Source organism: Thamnophis sirtalis, unplaced genomic scaffold (genome assembly GCF_051295495.1).
Source record: "Thamnophis sirtalis isolate CommonGarterSnake01/CBP01778 unplaced genomic scaffold, rThaSir2_p1.2 scaffold_2, whole genome shotgun sequence".
Classification (NCBI taxonomy): domain Eukaryota; kingdom Metazoa; phylum Chordata; class Lepidosauria; order Squamata; family Natricidae; genus Thamnophis; species Thamnophis sirtalis.
In genome coordinates, this window is record NW_028261382.1 from 34,055,716 (window position 1) to 34,071,346 (window position 15,631).

The window sequence follows — 15,631 nt, forward strand, 5'->3', positions numbered from 1 at the left end:
TTGCCTCCACAAACCTTCCTCCTTTCCAGCACTGATGATGTTACCTAGTTGGGCCATGAAATGTCTGCAAGAAAATCATCAAGTTTAGAGAGCACCAAAGACCTCACAGTCCTCCTCCTCCTCAAACCTCAGAGGTGGGTTCCTACCGGTTCGCACCAGTTCGGTAGAACCGGTTCGTCAAATCTACCGAACCGGTTAGAAGAGGTTCCACCAGTGGACCCGGAAAGCAGGCCACACCTACAGAAGAGGTTCCAAATTTTTTTTGAAGCCCACCACTGTCAAACCCCCACTGTCTTCTAGCACTGATGATGTTGCCTAGTTTTCCTTCTTCTCCCTTTTCCTTCTTCTTCTTCTCCTCCTCCTCCTCCTCACCAACCACACTGATGCTGTCACCCAGTTGGGTTGTGAAATGTCTCCACAGAAAACCTACCAAGCTCAGAGAGCACCAAGGACCCTATACATCCTCATCCTTCTCTCTGCTTGGAAAATAGTTCAGACATTTTGAAGCTTGGGAAGATACTTTGATTAAGGGGTAGGGAGAATCTTTCGCCCTTGGTTGTTATTTTTTCCCCTTCCTTTTTTCTTGTCCCCACTTCCAACCATTAAACCCGCCATCCTGGGCCCAACGTTTGGGAAGCCAGGCTCTGCCTGTCACAAGCCAGGACAAAGGGTGAGTGATGGAGGAGTAACACCTCCTTAAAAAACCTTGGTCCAGCTGGCCCGGTTGGGAGCACCTCGTAAGGGCCCCTTCCCAGGGTTACGGGAGAAGACGCTCAACGGGTTTGAAGGCGGAAGAGGGCTCTACGCCCCAACGGAAGATCCAGCGTCAGAACCATCTTCTAGGAGAAGGGAAACTCCGATTACAAACCTCCACTGCCTTGTGGCTGCATCCACTCCTGGAAAAGGCTTCCGGAGTCAACCTCCAGGCAAAATCCGGAGCCGGAGTCCCGGAAGCAGTTCGTGACTATGCACAACCACGTTGTGGTGACTCCTGCAATGCAGCTGGAACCAACTGTATCAGCTCTGGACTATTTCAGCCATGTAGAGAGGGGGGAATCTGCTGCTTGGGTAACAGTCTGTCCTCCATATTAATCTTCCCAGGCCTCGTGCTCTGGAGAGGACACTCCAGCTTTGACCTCTTCCCAGAGCACGAGACCATCGTCTTTGGAGACTGAAGGATGCCAGTGCAATACCTCCAACCAAAGTCTTCATGCCTGGTCAATAAGCATAAGACTTTCACAACTCAACTTATTCCTTTCGATAGCAAGGAAATACACATGGGCACACTAGGTTCACGGTGAGAAAGGTTTTGATGATTTATTGGTTGTTGTTGTTGTTAGTTGGGAAGTCGTGTCCGACCCATCATGACCCCATGGACAATGTTCCTCCAGGCCTTCCTGTCCTCTACCATCCTCCGGAGTCCATTTAAGCTCACGCCGACTGCTTCGGTGACTCCATCCAGCCACCTTCTTCTCTGCCATCCCCTTCTTCTTTTGCCCTCCATCTTTCCCAGCATGAGGCTCTTCTCCAGGGAGTCCTTCTTCCTTCTCATCAGGTAGCCAAAGTCTTTTGAGTTTCCTCTTCAGGAACTGGCCTTCTAAAGAGCAGCCAGGGTTGATCTCCTCTAGGACTGACCGGTTGGATGGCCTTGCAGTCCAAGGGACTCAATGCAGGAGTCTTCTCCAGCACCAGAATCCAAAGGCCTCCATTCTTTGGCGCTCAGCCTTCGTCATGGTCCAACTTTCACAGCCCTGATTTATAGAGGCTTATTAAATCTGCAGGGAGAACTTTCCCTTTGACACAGCACCTTTGCCTGGAGAGAATTAAGTGGGACAGGAACCCCCCACCCCCACCCCCCCAATTCCTCTCCTTATTTTAATAGACTGCAAAAGTTTTTCTGGCTTTGGTTTCAGACTAAACCTTTCCTTGACATTTAAGACAGCTGTGGGAGGGCAAAGTTGGAGAACGGCAAGAATGCTTTAAAGATTTTTTATTTTTTTATTTTTTTTGCTCGTGCTCTCTTGGCCCAACTCCAAAAGAAAATGTTAAGAAAACAGAGTTGCAATGGAGAGGGGAAGTTAAAAGTAAAAACAGCCGAGAGGCCAGTGGTGCCAAACACCATTTCTGCTGTCCCAGGTCTGGAAGGGAGAGGGAGGGAGAGGGGAATTTCCACACCCTGCTGAAAACACACAAGGGACTTTCTGCTTTTAACTTGGGTGGAATGAAGTCATTAAAGCCACAGCTCTCAACATCTGCGAAGTGCCGTTTCCTTCAAGTCCACTGCTGGAAACGTTAGAGACAATTTGCCCCTCTGCCTTACTCAAATTCCCTATTCCGTTTACATTGATGGGTTCCTCCATCTAAACAGGGATCAAATCCAGCCTGGCTGAGTTTTTCAAGATCAGATAAGGCCAGATGGAGCCTGTTAGGTAAAGCTTGCCCTCGCACATCTGTGCCAGTCGTTCCCGACTCTAGGGGGAGGTGCTCATCTCCGTTTCAAAGCCGAAGAGCCAGCGCTGTCCGAAGACGTCTCCGTGGTCAGGTGGCCGGCATGACTCAATGCCCGAAGGCGCACGGAACGCTGTTCCCTTCCCACCAAAGCGGGCTCCTATTTCTCTACTTGCATTTTTTAACGGGCTTTCGAAATGCTAGGTTGTTTCATGCCAGAAGGTGGCTTGGAGATATTCAGATAGACAGACATAATGGGTGAGAGAAAGAAAGAAAGAAAGAAAGAAAGAAAGAAAGAAAGAAAGAAAGAAAGAAAGAAAGAAAGAAAGAAAGGAAGGAAGGAAGGAAAGAGAGAAAGAGAGGGAGAAAGAGAGAGAGAAAGAGAGAGAGAGAGAGAAAGAAAGAAAGAAAGAAAGAAAGAAAGAAAGAAATGGATGTTTATGATGGATGATCGGAATGGACAGAGATAGACTGACAGATCTAAAGGAGGGATGGATTGATGGATAGATGAATAGATATATAGAATAAATGGGTAGATGGATGGATGGGTGAATATGATGGATGGAAAGGACAAATTGATTGACAAACAGATATAATGGATGGATGGATGGATGGATGGATGGATGAATAGGCAGAATGATTGGGTAGGTAGGTGGATAGATGGATGGATGGATAGATAGATAGATAGATAGATGGATGGATGGATGGATGGATGGATGGATGGATGGATGGATGGATAAATGAAATGGATGGATGAATCACAATAGCCATAGTTATCCACTTTGGGGTTCCAATAGAACTCTCCAATAGTACAATCCAGAGAAGACTTCACTGCTTAGAAGGTCCATGCAAGGAGATCACCTCGTTCAAGCCTTGTTCAATTCAAGAATCTGTGATTACCACGCCCCCCCCCCCAGCCTATGAACATCCAGCTTCAACATCCAGCAGAAAGGGAGTCGTGGATGATGGGGGAGGAAGAAGAAGAAGAAGAAGAAGAAGAAGAAGAAGAAGAAGAAGAAGAAGAAGAAGAAGAAGAAGAAGTCGTCGTCAACATTGATGTTGAGTAGTGCTCTTTGAGCTTCATTGCCTTATTGCAGACAGTTCATTACCCAACTAGGTAACATTATCAGGGTTAGAAGGCATAGGGGTTTTCAGAGAGGAGGAGGAGGAAGAGAACTGTGAGGTCCTTGATGCTCTCTGAGCTTGGTTGATTTCTTGCAGGCGGTGAAGAGGACAAGGAAGAGGAAGAAAAGGAGGAAGAGGAAGGAGAAGGGGAAAGAAGATGAAGAGAAGATGGGAAGAAAGAGGAGGAGGAGCAAGAGGCAGAAGAAGGGGAAGAAGAAGATGAAGGAGGAGGAGAAGGGGAAGAAAAAGAAGGAGAAGGAGAAGAAGAAATGTTGCAAATAGTAGAGGAGGAGAAGGAGAAGGACAAGAAATGTTGCAAATAGTAAAGGAAGAGGAGAAAAATATAAAATGTTGCAAATAGTAGAGGAGGAGAAGGAGAAGGTGAAGGAGAAGGAGAAGGAGGAGAAGGAGAAGAAGAAGAAGAAGAAGAAGAAGAAGAAGAAGAAGAAGAAGAAGAAGAAGAAGAAGAAGAAGAAGAAGAAGAAGAAGAAGAAGAAGAAGAAAAAAAACAGAATGGGGGAATTGAATGAACTTTTATGGCTCTTCAAACACACCTTCCTTCCCGCTTGTCTCCATCCCATCACCCTCAGTTGTAGGATAAACTACCCCCTCCATCTTGAGAGCAAAACCTGCCTCTCCCCACCACCAAAAAAGCTGACAAATTAATGGCTCCAATCCCTCCGTTACTGAATCATGTCTGAACGTCAGCCCTCCTTTTACCTCAGACTTCTGGAGCCCGTCCCAGAACCAATCTTGAAAAGTTTATTTTACTGATCAAAGCAATAATATTACATTGGGGTTTTTTTCTTTTTCTTTTTGTTTAAAAGGAAAGCAAAGGGCAGGCTAAGGAGCTTGGAATGGGGGTTGAGAGAGAGAGAGAGAGGGAGAGGGGGAGAGAAAGAAAGAAAAGAGGGAATTAAAAAGCTCTGGCCTTGACTATATTTAGTGGAACTATTCAAGTAAGTGAGGATTTGGCAATGGCTGCCGAAGAGATTGCGCTGCTCAAAATTATAAGCAATTGAGATGCTTATGCTGGATCGGGGCCAGGGAGGGCCGCGAGATGGGCTATTCGGAGTTGAGGGTTGACAGGCAGGGATTTCGAGAAGGGAGAGGAGAGGAGGAGGAGGGAAAACTACTGCAGAATGCGTTGTGGCCCGCCAGCGAAGATGGCGGCATATTTGGACAGTGAGGAGGTTGGGGAGGAAGATGGGCCAGGCCTGGAGTCTGGGGAAGGCTCGGATGAGGGCTCTGTGTTGGAGGCAGAGAGGGGGCCAGGGCCGTCTGACAGTTATCAGCTGCCGTCAGACATCAGTGAGGCAGAAGAACAGCTGGAGCCTGTTCCCAGTGTGCGCATGAGCAGAGCGGCCAGACGAAGGGAAAAGCTAAAGAACAGGGGTTGACTTGGGAGTAAGGCCACAGGTGGATGATGAATGGCCCCTCCCAGAGGGAATAAAAGGGGAGCGAAAAGGGAGTGGAGTTTGCAGGAGACCATTAATTGGTTCGCGACTCTCCGAGACTCCTTGCTTAAGGACAGCGTGAATCACTTAAGACCTGAAGTGATTCGCTTAACAACCTTGGCGAAAAAAGTGCTGTCAGATCAGGAGCAACTCACTCAGCAACGACGTTGCTCAGCCATGGAAATTACGCTCCCAAATTTGTGGCCTTACGTCGGGCGTGTCCCTGTATCCCGAGTCATTCGAAAGGACGGTATTTTGAGGAAGGGGGGTGGGTGGGGTGGGGACGCTAAGAAGTAATTAGTCCAGGAGAACAGGACCACCGTGTCCCCCCACCCCCATTTAAAAAAAATCTGCCTTGCCTCCTAAACTCTCTTTCCTCCCCATCATTTCACAAAAACATACCCGGGTGACAAGGTTAAATCAAGCAGAGTAAAATCCAGGGCACTTATCATCCACCAGGGTTCCTGATAAATTGTGTGGTAGGGGGAATAAAGGATTACCGTCTGTATTTTTTCATTACCCTTTTCTTTTGTTACCGAATACATAAATCCATTGTGGCACAATGTAATATGTATCATCGGGCTACACCTGTGGACACTTCATAGCGGCTGCCATGTCTCTGCCGTCAGGAGTGATGAGTGAGGCCCCCCCCCACGCTCCCCACCCAACCCCGTGAATGTTAATGATAGTGATCATTCTCAGGTAACGCGCCTCTCCATCTTCTGCTCCAAGCCTCCACGCGGAAGAAGCTGGGGTGGCAAGCTTCGGGAGAGGGAAAAGGAAGGGGAAAAGAGGAAGGAAAAGAGAGAGAGAGGGACAGGAGATGGATGGATGGATGGATGGATGGATGGATGGATGGATGGATGGATGGATGGATGGATGGATAGATAGATAGATAGACAGACAGATAGATACAGCAGGCAGGCAGATAGATGAGAGAGAGAGAGAGAGAGAGAGAGAGAGAGAGAGAGAGAGAGAGAGAGAGAGAGAGAGAGAGAGAGAGAGAAAGAGAGATACAGCAGGCAGGCAGATAGATGATAGAGAGAAATAGACAGGAAAGAGAGAAGACAGAGAGGGAGAGAGAAAGAAAGAAAGAAAGAGAAATAGACAGGAAAGAGAAGAGAAAGAGAAAGAAAGAGATAGATAGATAGATAGATAGATAGATAGATAGATAGATAGATAGATAGATAGATAGATAGATAGGATAGAGCAGACAGGCAGATAGATGATAGAGAGAAATAGACATGAAAGAGAGAAGAGAAAGAGAAAGAAAGACAGACAGAAAGAAAGATAGGATAGAGCAGGCAGGCAGATAGATGATACAGATAGAGAAAGAGAAATAGAGAGGAAAGAGAGAAGAGAGAAGGAAAGAAAGAGAGAGAGGGGGGGCAGGCAGGCAGATGATAGAGAGAAAGTGAGAAAGAGAAATAGAGAAAGGAGAGAGAAGAGTGAGAGATAAGGCTGGCAGATAGATGATAAAGATTGAGAAAGTAAGAGAGAGAGACAGAGAAGAGACACACAGAAAGATAGATGATAGAGAGTGGGAGAGAAAAAAGTATAGATGATAGATAGAGAGAATGACAGAGAGGAGGGAGAGAGAGAGAGAAAGAGAGAGAGAATATGTATGACCCCCCCACAAATCCATTAAATGGGGGGGGGAGAAGAGAGGGAAATAAAGAAATTTCTTCTTCACTCGCCCAAGATGAAGCTACTTGGTGATAAGAGGCTGAGGCCGAGGGAGGGAGGTGTCAAATGTGTCATCAGTCACGTCCCTCCATGCCCACAAGGGATTTAAGTCCAGCCCACCGTGAATTCCTTTGACTCTTATCTACCGCCAATTTGCTTTGACCATTAGTAGTTCAGATTCTTTTAGAAACCTTCACCTAACTCTGCTGACGCCACGCCTCAACCAAGACTGTTGAGTAAGTGCAACATTTTCTCCTATATGTGGACTCCTTCCTCCAGCACAAGCTCTCGAGGACCCAGTTGGAGCTTACGTGTTGTAACGAGAACGTATCCTTTCTTTCTTTCCCACTAACTCTCCCAACCCAACGATCTAAGGCTTCTCCCATGGCGCTACTGTACCTCAACAAAAGCGCAGCAGCTTCTAGGGAAGCAAATGGAAGGTCATAATGCCTTGGTGTCTTCAGAACACCAGTTGAGGAATCGTGTCCGACCCATCGCAACTCCATGGACCATGTTCCTCCAGGCCTTCCTGTCCTCTACCATCCTCTGGAGTCCATTTAAGCTCACGCCGACTGCTTCGGTGACTCTATCCAGCTACTTCCTTCTCTGCCATCCCCTTCTTCTTCTTTTGCCCTCCATCGTTCCCAGCATGAGGCTCTTCTCCAGGGAGTTCTTCCTTCTCATTAAGTGGCCAAAGTCTTTGAGTTTCCTCTTCAGCATTTGGCCTTCTAAAGAGCAGTCAGGGTTGATCTCCTCTAGGACTGACCGATTGGATGGCCTTGCAGTCCAAGGGACTCAATGCAGGAGTCTTCTCCAGCACCAGAGTTCAAAGGCCTCCATTCTTTGGCGCTCAGCCTTCCTTATGGTCCAACCTTCACAGCCGTCCATTGCAACTGGGAAAACCACAGCCTTGACTATAGACAATTTTGTTGGCAGGGTGATGCCTCTTCTTTTTAGAGAGCCGAGGTGGCGCAGTGGTTAGAATGCAGCACTGCAGGCTACTTCAGCTGACTGCAGTTCAGCAGTTCGGCTGTTCAAATCTCACCGGCTCAAGGTTGACTCAGCCTTCCATCCTTCCGAGGTGGGTAAAATGAGAACCCGGATTGTTGTTGGGGGCAATATGCTGACTCTGTAAACCGCTTAGAAACGGCTGAAAGCCCTATGAAGTGGTATATAAGTCTAACTGCTATTGCTATTGCTATTAGTATGATTTTTGCAATATCTTCTCTAATAAAATCTCGGTGAACAAACTTAGGAAGAGCCTTGTTTTCCGGGGATACCTGAGGGTAGAGATATCAAGCTACAACTTGACACCCACTCTCGGAAGGACCCTCTTCCTCAAGACCCATCTTGGAAAAATCCCACCTCCCCACAGATGAAATGGAGGAGGTGTTGGAGGGGGAGAGAAGTAAATCTGGCACCTGACCTCAGACAAGGATGCCATGCTTTTTAGCCTGACGGGTTTCCTCAACAGCCATCAGCTCGGGGAGACGAATGGCCTCGTTCAAAGCTGGGATGGCTGCCCTCTGCCTTCTCCTTGCGTAACTTTGCCAGAGTCCTTGGGAGTTGCCAAATTCGGTCACGCCTGCTTAGCTCTCTCGAGCGATGGTGCCAAAAGAGAAAATAAGACACAGATGTATTTCAGCGCTTGGCGATGCCAGACAGAGAGAGACAGCTAATAGCTTCATTTCGACCCTCCCCTACCAGCTGGGCACAGGTGGGGTGGGGGGGGGGATAATGAGGTGCCTTTCCTTAATCAAACTCAATTATTTAACGCTCTCCATAACGGCAAAGAAGTTCGGCGCTCGGTTCCACGTATTTAAAGGCTCGGAGAGGGTCCTCTTTCAACCACCGGTGGGGAGGAGCAGAGTCAAAACGATGGCGGTGATGTTGGAGCGGTGATTTGGGCATCATCTTTTGAAAACCCTGGCTGCCTCCTTCACCCCTCGCGGAAGAATGTTCCCTCCAAAGTTTCTCCCGACTTCAACTGGGGAAGTGGCAACTCGATGGGCCGTTTCATGCGGCTAAGGGATGATTTGGCATTTCGGTGGGCAATGACCCTGTTTCCCTGAAAATAAGACCTCCCCTGGGTAATAAGCCCAATGGGGCTTTTGAGCGCATGCGCCAAAGTAAGCTCTTCCCTGAAAATATTGCAACACAGCAGCAGCCATGAGGTAACCACGATCATTGCCTCCTATCATTATCAAAAATAATAAGACCTCTCTGAAAATAAGATCAAGTGCTTATTTTGGGGGTCAAAAGAATATAAGACCCTGTCTTATTTTCAGAGAAACACGGTGTTCGTTATCTAACCTTGGAAGTTGGCCCCTTGCGACAAGGATCCCTGAAATGACAGCGGCCTGCTAACCCTTTACTACTATGTTTTAAATTCTCTGCACATTGCGAAGAACCAAAGACAAGGATCTTCTCGGGCGCCTATAGCCAGGAGTATTTGTAGAGTTCAAAGCAAAGAAGAGTTGATTATTGCTGCTTACAGATAAGCATCAGATGAATTAATGGTCAAAATTAAATCGGTGCCAGGGTCACTGGAATTCACAGGGCTGGACTTGGGTCTCTAGTGGCGATGCAAGGATTCCAGACTGATGACTTGTTAAACGCCGCCTTCCAGCTCAGCCTGCTCCTCTCCTACGGATCTAATATAATGCAGTATGCTCGTGTGCCGGGTGCTTAGCTTCTGGATGCAGGTGATGGATGTGTATCTGCATTGCTATTCAGCTGGAGAAAACTATCTCCAGAACATAGTTCATGGCCCATATCCATTTCCTTCCTTCCTTCCTTCCCTCCCTCCTCCCTCCCTTCTTCCCTCCCTCCCTCCCTCCCTCACATAGGTGCCCATCTCACAAACGTCTGGACGGTGAAGTAAAATCAGAGAAAAGGATCAGAAAAGTGATGATTTCACATATAAATTTCCCAGGCTTGTACGGTAGGGTTGCAAGCTAAACCCTCGACACAGGCCTGAGTGCCCAATACAATGCATTGCACAACCACAACGTTTCTTAAATACTTTTGAGGAGCATCCTTTCGTTGGTTTTTCATTATTGTTCCCATGTCACCTTGTGCATAAGAGGAAGAATGTAGCATCATATTCTTATTATATTCATATTCTTATAGCAGCTAGTTTATATATATATATATATATATATATATATATATATATATATATATATATATATATATATATATATATATATATATATATACACACATACATACATACATACATACATACATACACACACACACACACACACACACACACACACACACACACACACGGCTTTGCGTGGGTGGGTATCAGCATAACTCTGAAACGCCTCGAGCAATTTCAACCAAACTTGGTACACACTTACTCTCTAGAAACAAATACTGTGAGGTTAAGACACTCCTAACACACCTCGGGCTGGGTGTTTTGTTAAGATACAGCCTGTTGTGCCTTAAAATGCCTTCTACTGTACCGCCTTAAAATGGGTTCTACTGTACAGCGCAGTGGAGATGCCATGTAATGGCTTCACAGTACTCCACAAGGGGGCTCCCTCTGGTAAGAGGAAAAATCCAACATTAGAAATTACGTTTGATCTGGACATTTCCCCCCTATAAATAAATACGTGGGCAACACCGGATTATCGGCTAGTTGGTCAATAAATACGAGAAGGAAGAGACTTACATTCGGACAAAAAGGGACTGCTTGGCCACCAAGCCTGGTGATGAATACTTCTCGACCAAGGCCAGAGTACTGAAGCCGAACTTGTGAATGGGTTCATTGCAATCCAAGGGTGGGAAATCCGTGTCAACTTCCCCATCGTCTTCGGCAATATGAAGGCAGTAAGCACAGACGTTGTCGCTGCAAGGAATGGGGAGAAAGAGAAGTTAGGAGGCCCACCTAGGAAGAAAGAAACGTTTATGAATCAGGATTGTGATGTTGTTGTGGCCTGCCAATGGCCTGTGGTGCTGGCAGCAGATTCGGACAGTGGGGAGGTTGGGGAGGAAGATGGGCCAGTCCTGGAGTCTGGGGAAGGCTCTGATGAGGGCTCTGTGTCGGAGGCAGAGAGGGGGCCAGGGCCATCTGACAGTTATCAGCTGCCTTCGGAGTCAGACATCAGTGAGGCAGAAGAACAGCTGGAGCCTGTTCCCAGTGTGCGCATGCGCAGAATGGCCAGACGAAGGGAACAGCTAAAGAACAGGGGTCGACTTGGGAGTAAGGCCACAGGTGGAGGATGAATGGCCCCTCCCAGAGGGAATAAAAGAGGAGCGAAAGGGGAGTGGAGTTTGCAGGAGACAATCAGTTCGCTTCATTGGTTCGTGACTCTCCAAGACTCCTTGCCAAGTTCTGCAGACATCGGCCTGGCAGCTCTCCAAGCCAGATAAGGTCTGTGACCGTAAATCCTCCCTTGGAAGCCTTTGCTGGATGTGAAGGATCAGAATTCACAGTCAGTTAATAAAAGGGGGTTTTGTCGGGACCAGGAGTTTGCTTCACGCTCTTGGGAAACCTCGGTCAGAACAGATGTTCAGTTTGGTACAATTATGGAGATTCTTTGTAAACATTCACCCAATAGATAACGATATTTTAATTTATTTATTTTTTGAAACTGCACTTCTGAGGATTTGGGAATACAGAGGCGACCGTTGTCGCCCCGGGTTGTTTGGGTTGCAACATCCCAGAATTTTTATCCCCTGGTGAACTTGGAATTTTCCCTTCTGCCTCGTTCAATGCGACAATTCAGGGTTGAAATTTTCCCTCTCTGACTGATGCTGAAATTAATTAATAGTCAAACGCATGTTAATTGTTTAATTGGCCGCTTGATCTATATGGATCATATTTTTTTTTGGAAAGGAGCATTAAATGAGTTGATTTACAAAGTTTATTGATTGGATGTGACAGTGAATTATTTTGCCGACTCCCTGATTTGCTATTTCCCCCAATTAATTCGCATAAGTTGGGTTGGTAACTTAAGTTCACCAAGCGTGCCTATTCCAGGCAATACATCCTTAAGCTGTCATTTATTATATTAAAGGTAAAGATTCCCCTCGCACATCTGTGCCAGTCGTTCCCGACTCTAGGGGGCGGAGCTCATCTCCGTTTCAAATCCGAAGAGCCAGCGCTGTCCGAAGACGTCTCCGTGGTCATGTGGCCGGCATGATTCAACGCCAAAGGCGCACGGAACGCTGTTACCTCCCCACCAAAGGTGGCTCCTATTTTTCTACTTGCATTTTTAATGTGCTTTCGAACTGCTGGTTGGCAGAAGCTGGGACAAGTCATGGGAGCTCACTTTAGGGATTCGAACCGCCGACCTGCCGACTTTTCTGATCGACAAGCGGAAATACAATACAATAGCAGAGTTGGAAGGGACCTTGGAGGTCTTCTAGTCCAACACCCTGCCTAGGCAGGAAACCCGTTTCAGACAAATGGCTATCCAACATCTTCTTAAAGACTTCCAGTGTTGGGGCATTCACAACTTCTGGAGGCAAGTTGTTTTACTGATTCATTGTTCTAACTCTCAGGAAATTTCTCCTTAGTTCTAGGTTGCTTCTCTCCTTGATTAGTTTCCACCCATTGCTTCTTGTCCTACCCTCAGGTGTTTTGGAGAATAGCTTGACTCCCTCTTCTTTGGGGCAGCCCCTGATACTAGAACACTGTTATCATGTCTCCCCTAGTCCTTCTTTCTATTAAACTAGACCTCCCCAGTTCCTGCAACCGTTCTCCATATGTTTCAGGCTTCGAATCATCTTTATTTCTCTTCTCTGCACTCTTTCTAGAGTCTCTGCATCTTTTTTATATCGTGGCGACCAAAACCGGATGCCGTATTCCAAGTGTGGCCTTACCAAGGCCTTATAAAGTGGTATTAAACCCTTCACGGGATCCTGATTCTATCCCTCTGTTGATGCAGCCTAGAACTGTGTTGGCTTTTGAAATGAAGCGAAGAGGAAACGTGCAGGCAATAAAAAACAATCTCAGGGCTCACATGTTCCTAAGATTTGAGCAGCTCAGAGGGAGAAACGCGCTCGCTACATCAGAATTTAGGGAAATGAGGAGCCGTTTCACTCCCACCTGTCAAAGAAAGGGGGCTTCAACCCTCAGGGATGTGGAAACGCTACCTAGGTAGTGACACCGAGAACCGGGAGGTGATTTGTCTTTTTTAAAAACAAACAAACGAGACACACACCCCCTCTCCCAAAAGGGGAGCGCATCTCGAAATGATGATTCATTTATACGACACCGGGCTTCATAGGCTTGTCATTACACACTGCCCAGTAATTTAATTGAAAGAGAAATAGATACAGATGTACGCAGAGCTCGGAAGGAAATATTGATAAATGGCGAAGTGTTGCGGTAAGACTTATCTGGTGTGTTTGGGTGTGTGTGTGTGTGTGTGTGTGTGTGTGTGTGTGTGTGTGTGTGTATTCTTCCGTTCAATCGTGTCCGATTCTCGGAGACTCTCTGGACAAGTCTCTGCAGTTTTTTTGGCAAAGTTTTTCAAAAGTGGTATGCTGTTGCTGCCTGCCTGCCTTATCAATCAATCATCTTGTCTGTCTCTCTCTCTCTTCTATCGTCTATCTATCATCAATCTATCCTTTTGTGGCATCTATCTATCTATCTATCTATCTATCTATCTATCTATCTATCTATCTATCTATCTATCTATCTATCTATCTATCTATCTATCCATCCCTCCCTCCCTCCCTCCCTCCCTCCATTTTATCTATCATCTATCTATCTATCTATCTATCTATCTATCTATCTATCTATCTATCTATCTATCTATCTATCTATCTATCTATCTATCTATCTATCTATCATCTATCTATCATGGGATTCATTTTTTTACTACCAGATCTGTGGGCGTGGCTTGATGAGCATAGTGTGGCTTGGTGGGCATGGCAGGGGAAGGATACTGGAAAATCTCCATTTGCTCCACACTCCAGCGGAAGGTTACTGCAAAATATAATAGATGGGGGCAGGGGCAAACAGAGGTGGTATTTACTGGTTCTTGGAACTACTCAAAATGTCCACTACCAGTTCTCCAGAACTGGTCAGAACCTGCTGAATATCACCTCTGCTATCTATCTATCTATCTATCTATCTATCTATCTATCTATCTATCTATCTATCTATCTATCTATCTTCTATCTATCTATCTATCTATCTATCTATCTATCTATCTATCTATCTATCTATCTATCTATCTATCTATCATCTATCCAGCCAGCCAGCCAGCCAGCCAGCCAGCCCGCCAGCCAGCCAGCCATTATCCGTCCATCCATCTACTCAACACATTTATCTATCCACCCATCTATCCATTTATCCATCCATCCATCCATCCATCCATCCATCCATCCATCCATCCATCCATCCATCTATCTATCCATCCACCTAGCCATTCATTGTCCATTCGTCATGTCTGTCTGTCTCCATCCATCTTTTCAACTTATCTACCTACATACCTAACTCTCAAAATCCGTGAGAGAAAGTGGAGGGAGGAAGGGAGAGGGACAGAGAGAAAGAGAGAGAGAGAAACACACACACACACATACACACACACAGAGGACGACCGCTTGGAAGCACCTACTTCAACTTGGGTTCCCGTCCTTCGCTGGTGTATTGCCAGCAGATGAGCCCGATCAAATCCTGCACCTTGGCGTTGGCAATTGTCACCACAGTCATGGGCTGCAACTTCTCCTGGTTGGCGTGGAGAGGGAGGTAGACATCAATTATTTTCGTTGGGGTTGTGCCAATGTGGCCCTGGGGGAAAGAAGAGAAGTCAAGGTGGACCGGAGTGCCTCGCATTAAGGCAAGCGAGATGCTTCCCCATGCCAGGCCGGGTAAATTTTATATCAATTAAAACTGATCCCTATGATGTTCTTATACCAACAGAGGATAACCAAGGCCCAGTCTAGGCAGTCCTGCCAATCCTCTACCTTAATAGAGGGGTGGGGCTCCAGTTTCCAAAATGGCCATTTCACAACGATGGGAAGTTGAAGTTGAAATGTCCGAAAGGGACCAAGTTAGGAAATGAATTATGCATCCTATGTCGAAGGTTTCCCATCTTTAGTTTGGAATGCTGCCTTTATGGAAATGTGCCGTTTGGACTTTTGATCTTCCAAAGCAACCAGGAATGGCCAATTTATGGGAGAACGACGTCCGTTTGCCTTAATTTATTTTGTCCTCGGCTTATGAACACACCATTGGAGACCAACATTTCTGCTGGTAAGCAAGACACTTGCTCAGTGAGCTGCGTGCAAATGCCGGGAAGCTAGTCTCCTGGTTTCCAGCGCGCATGTGCACACGAAGACCAACTGGCTGATGTGCAAGCACATGCCGGAAACAAGCGGATGTGCACCAGGGAGCTCCACTTCCTATTTCCGGCAGTCTCACACACGCAGAACACAGAAGAGCAACAGGCAACAGCTGGCGTGCCACAAGTTCGCCACCACGGGTATAGCTTTAACTTTAACTTTAATAGGATTTGTATGCCGCCCACTCCCTTGGGACTCTGGACAGCTCACAACAAAGTAAAAACATTTAAAATATTTAAAAAGTACAATATTAAAATTAATACAACATCCATTTCATCAAGTGGGGCTGGGAATTAATCAACAGCCCCAGGCCTGCCAGAACAGCCAGGTCTTGGTCGCTTTACGGAAGGCCGGAAGAGTGGTGAGGGTCCGGATCTCTGCGGGTAGCTCGTTCCATAAGGCCGGCGCAGCTACAGAGAAGGCCCTCCCTTGGGGAGCCGCCAGCCGGCATTGTCCGGTCGACGGCACCCGGAGGAGGCCCAACCTGTGTGATTTTATCAGCTGTTGAGAGGTGAATGGCAGGTCTCTCAGGTAGCCAGGTCCAATACCATGTAGGGCTTTAAAAGTAACGACTAGCACCTTGAAGCACGTCCGGAGACCAA

General features: G+C 46.7%; 1 protein-coding gene across 7 annotated transcripts in view; it reads right to left on the reverse strand.

Moving 5' to 3' along the window:
• MAPKAP1 (MAPK associated protein 1) overlaps window positions 1–15,631 on the reverse strand; it is a 116,541-nt gene that overhangs the window by 52,454 nt on the left and 48,456 nt on the right. For all 7 annotated transcript variants that reach the window (XM_087704729.1, XM_087704726.1, XM_087704725.1 and 4 more), the window contains 2 exons: window positions 14,303–14,475; window positions 10,402–10,578 (listed from right to left, as the gene is read on the reverse strand). In XM_087704729.1, coding sequence (XP_087560855.1) covers window positions 10,402–10,578; window positions 14,303–14,475 — 350 coding nt within the window. The remainder of the gene's footprint in view (window positions 1–10,401; window positions 10,579–14,302; window positions 14,476–15,631) is intronic.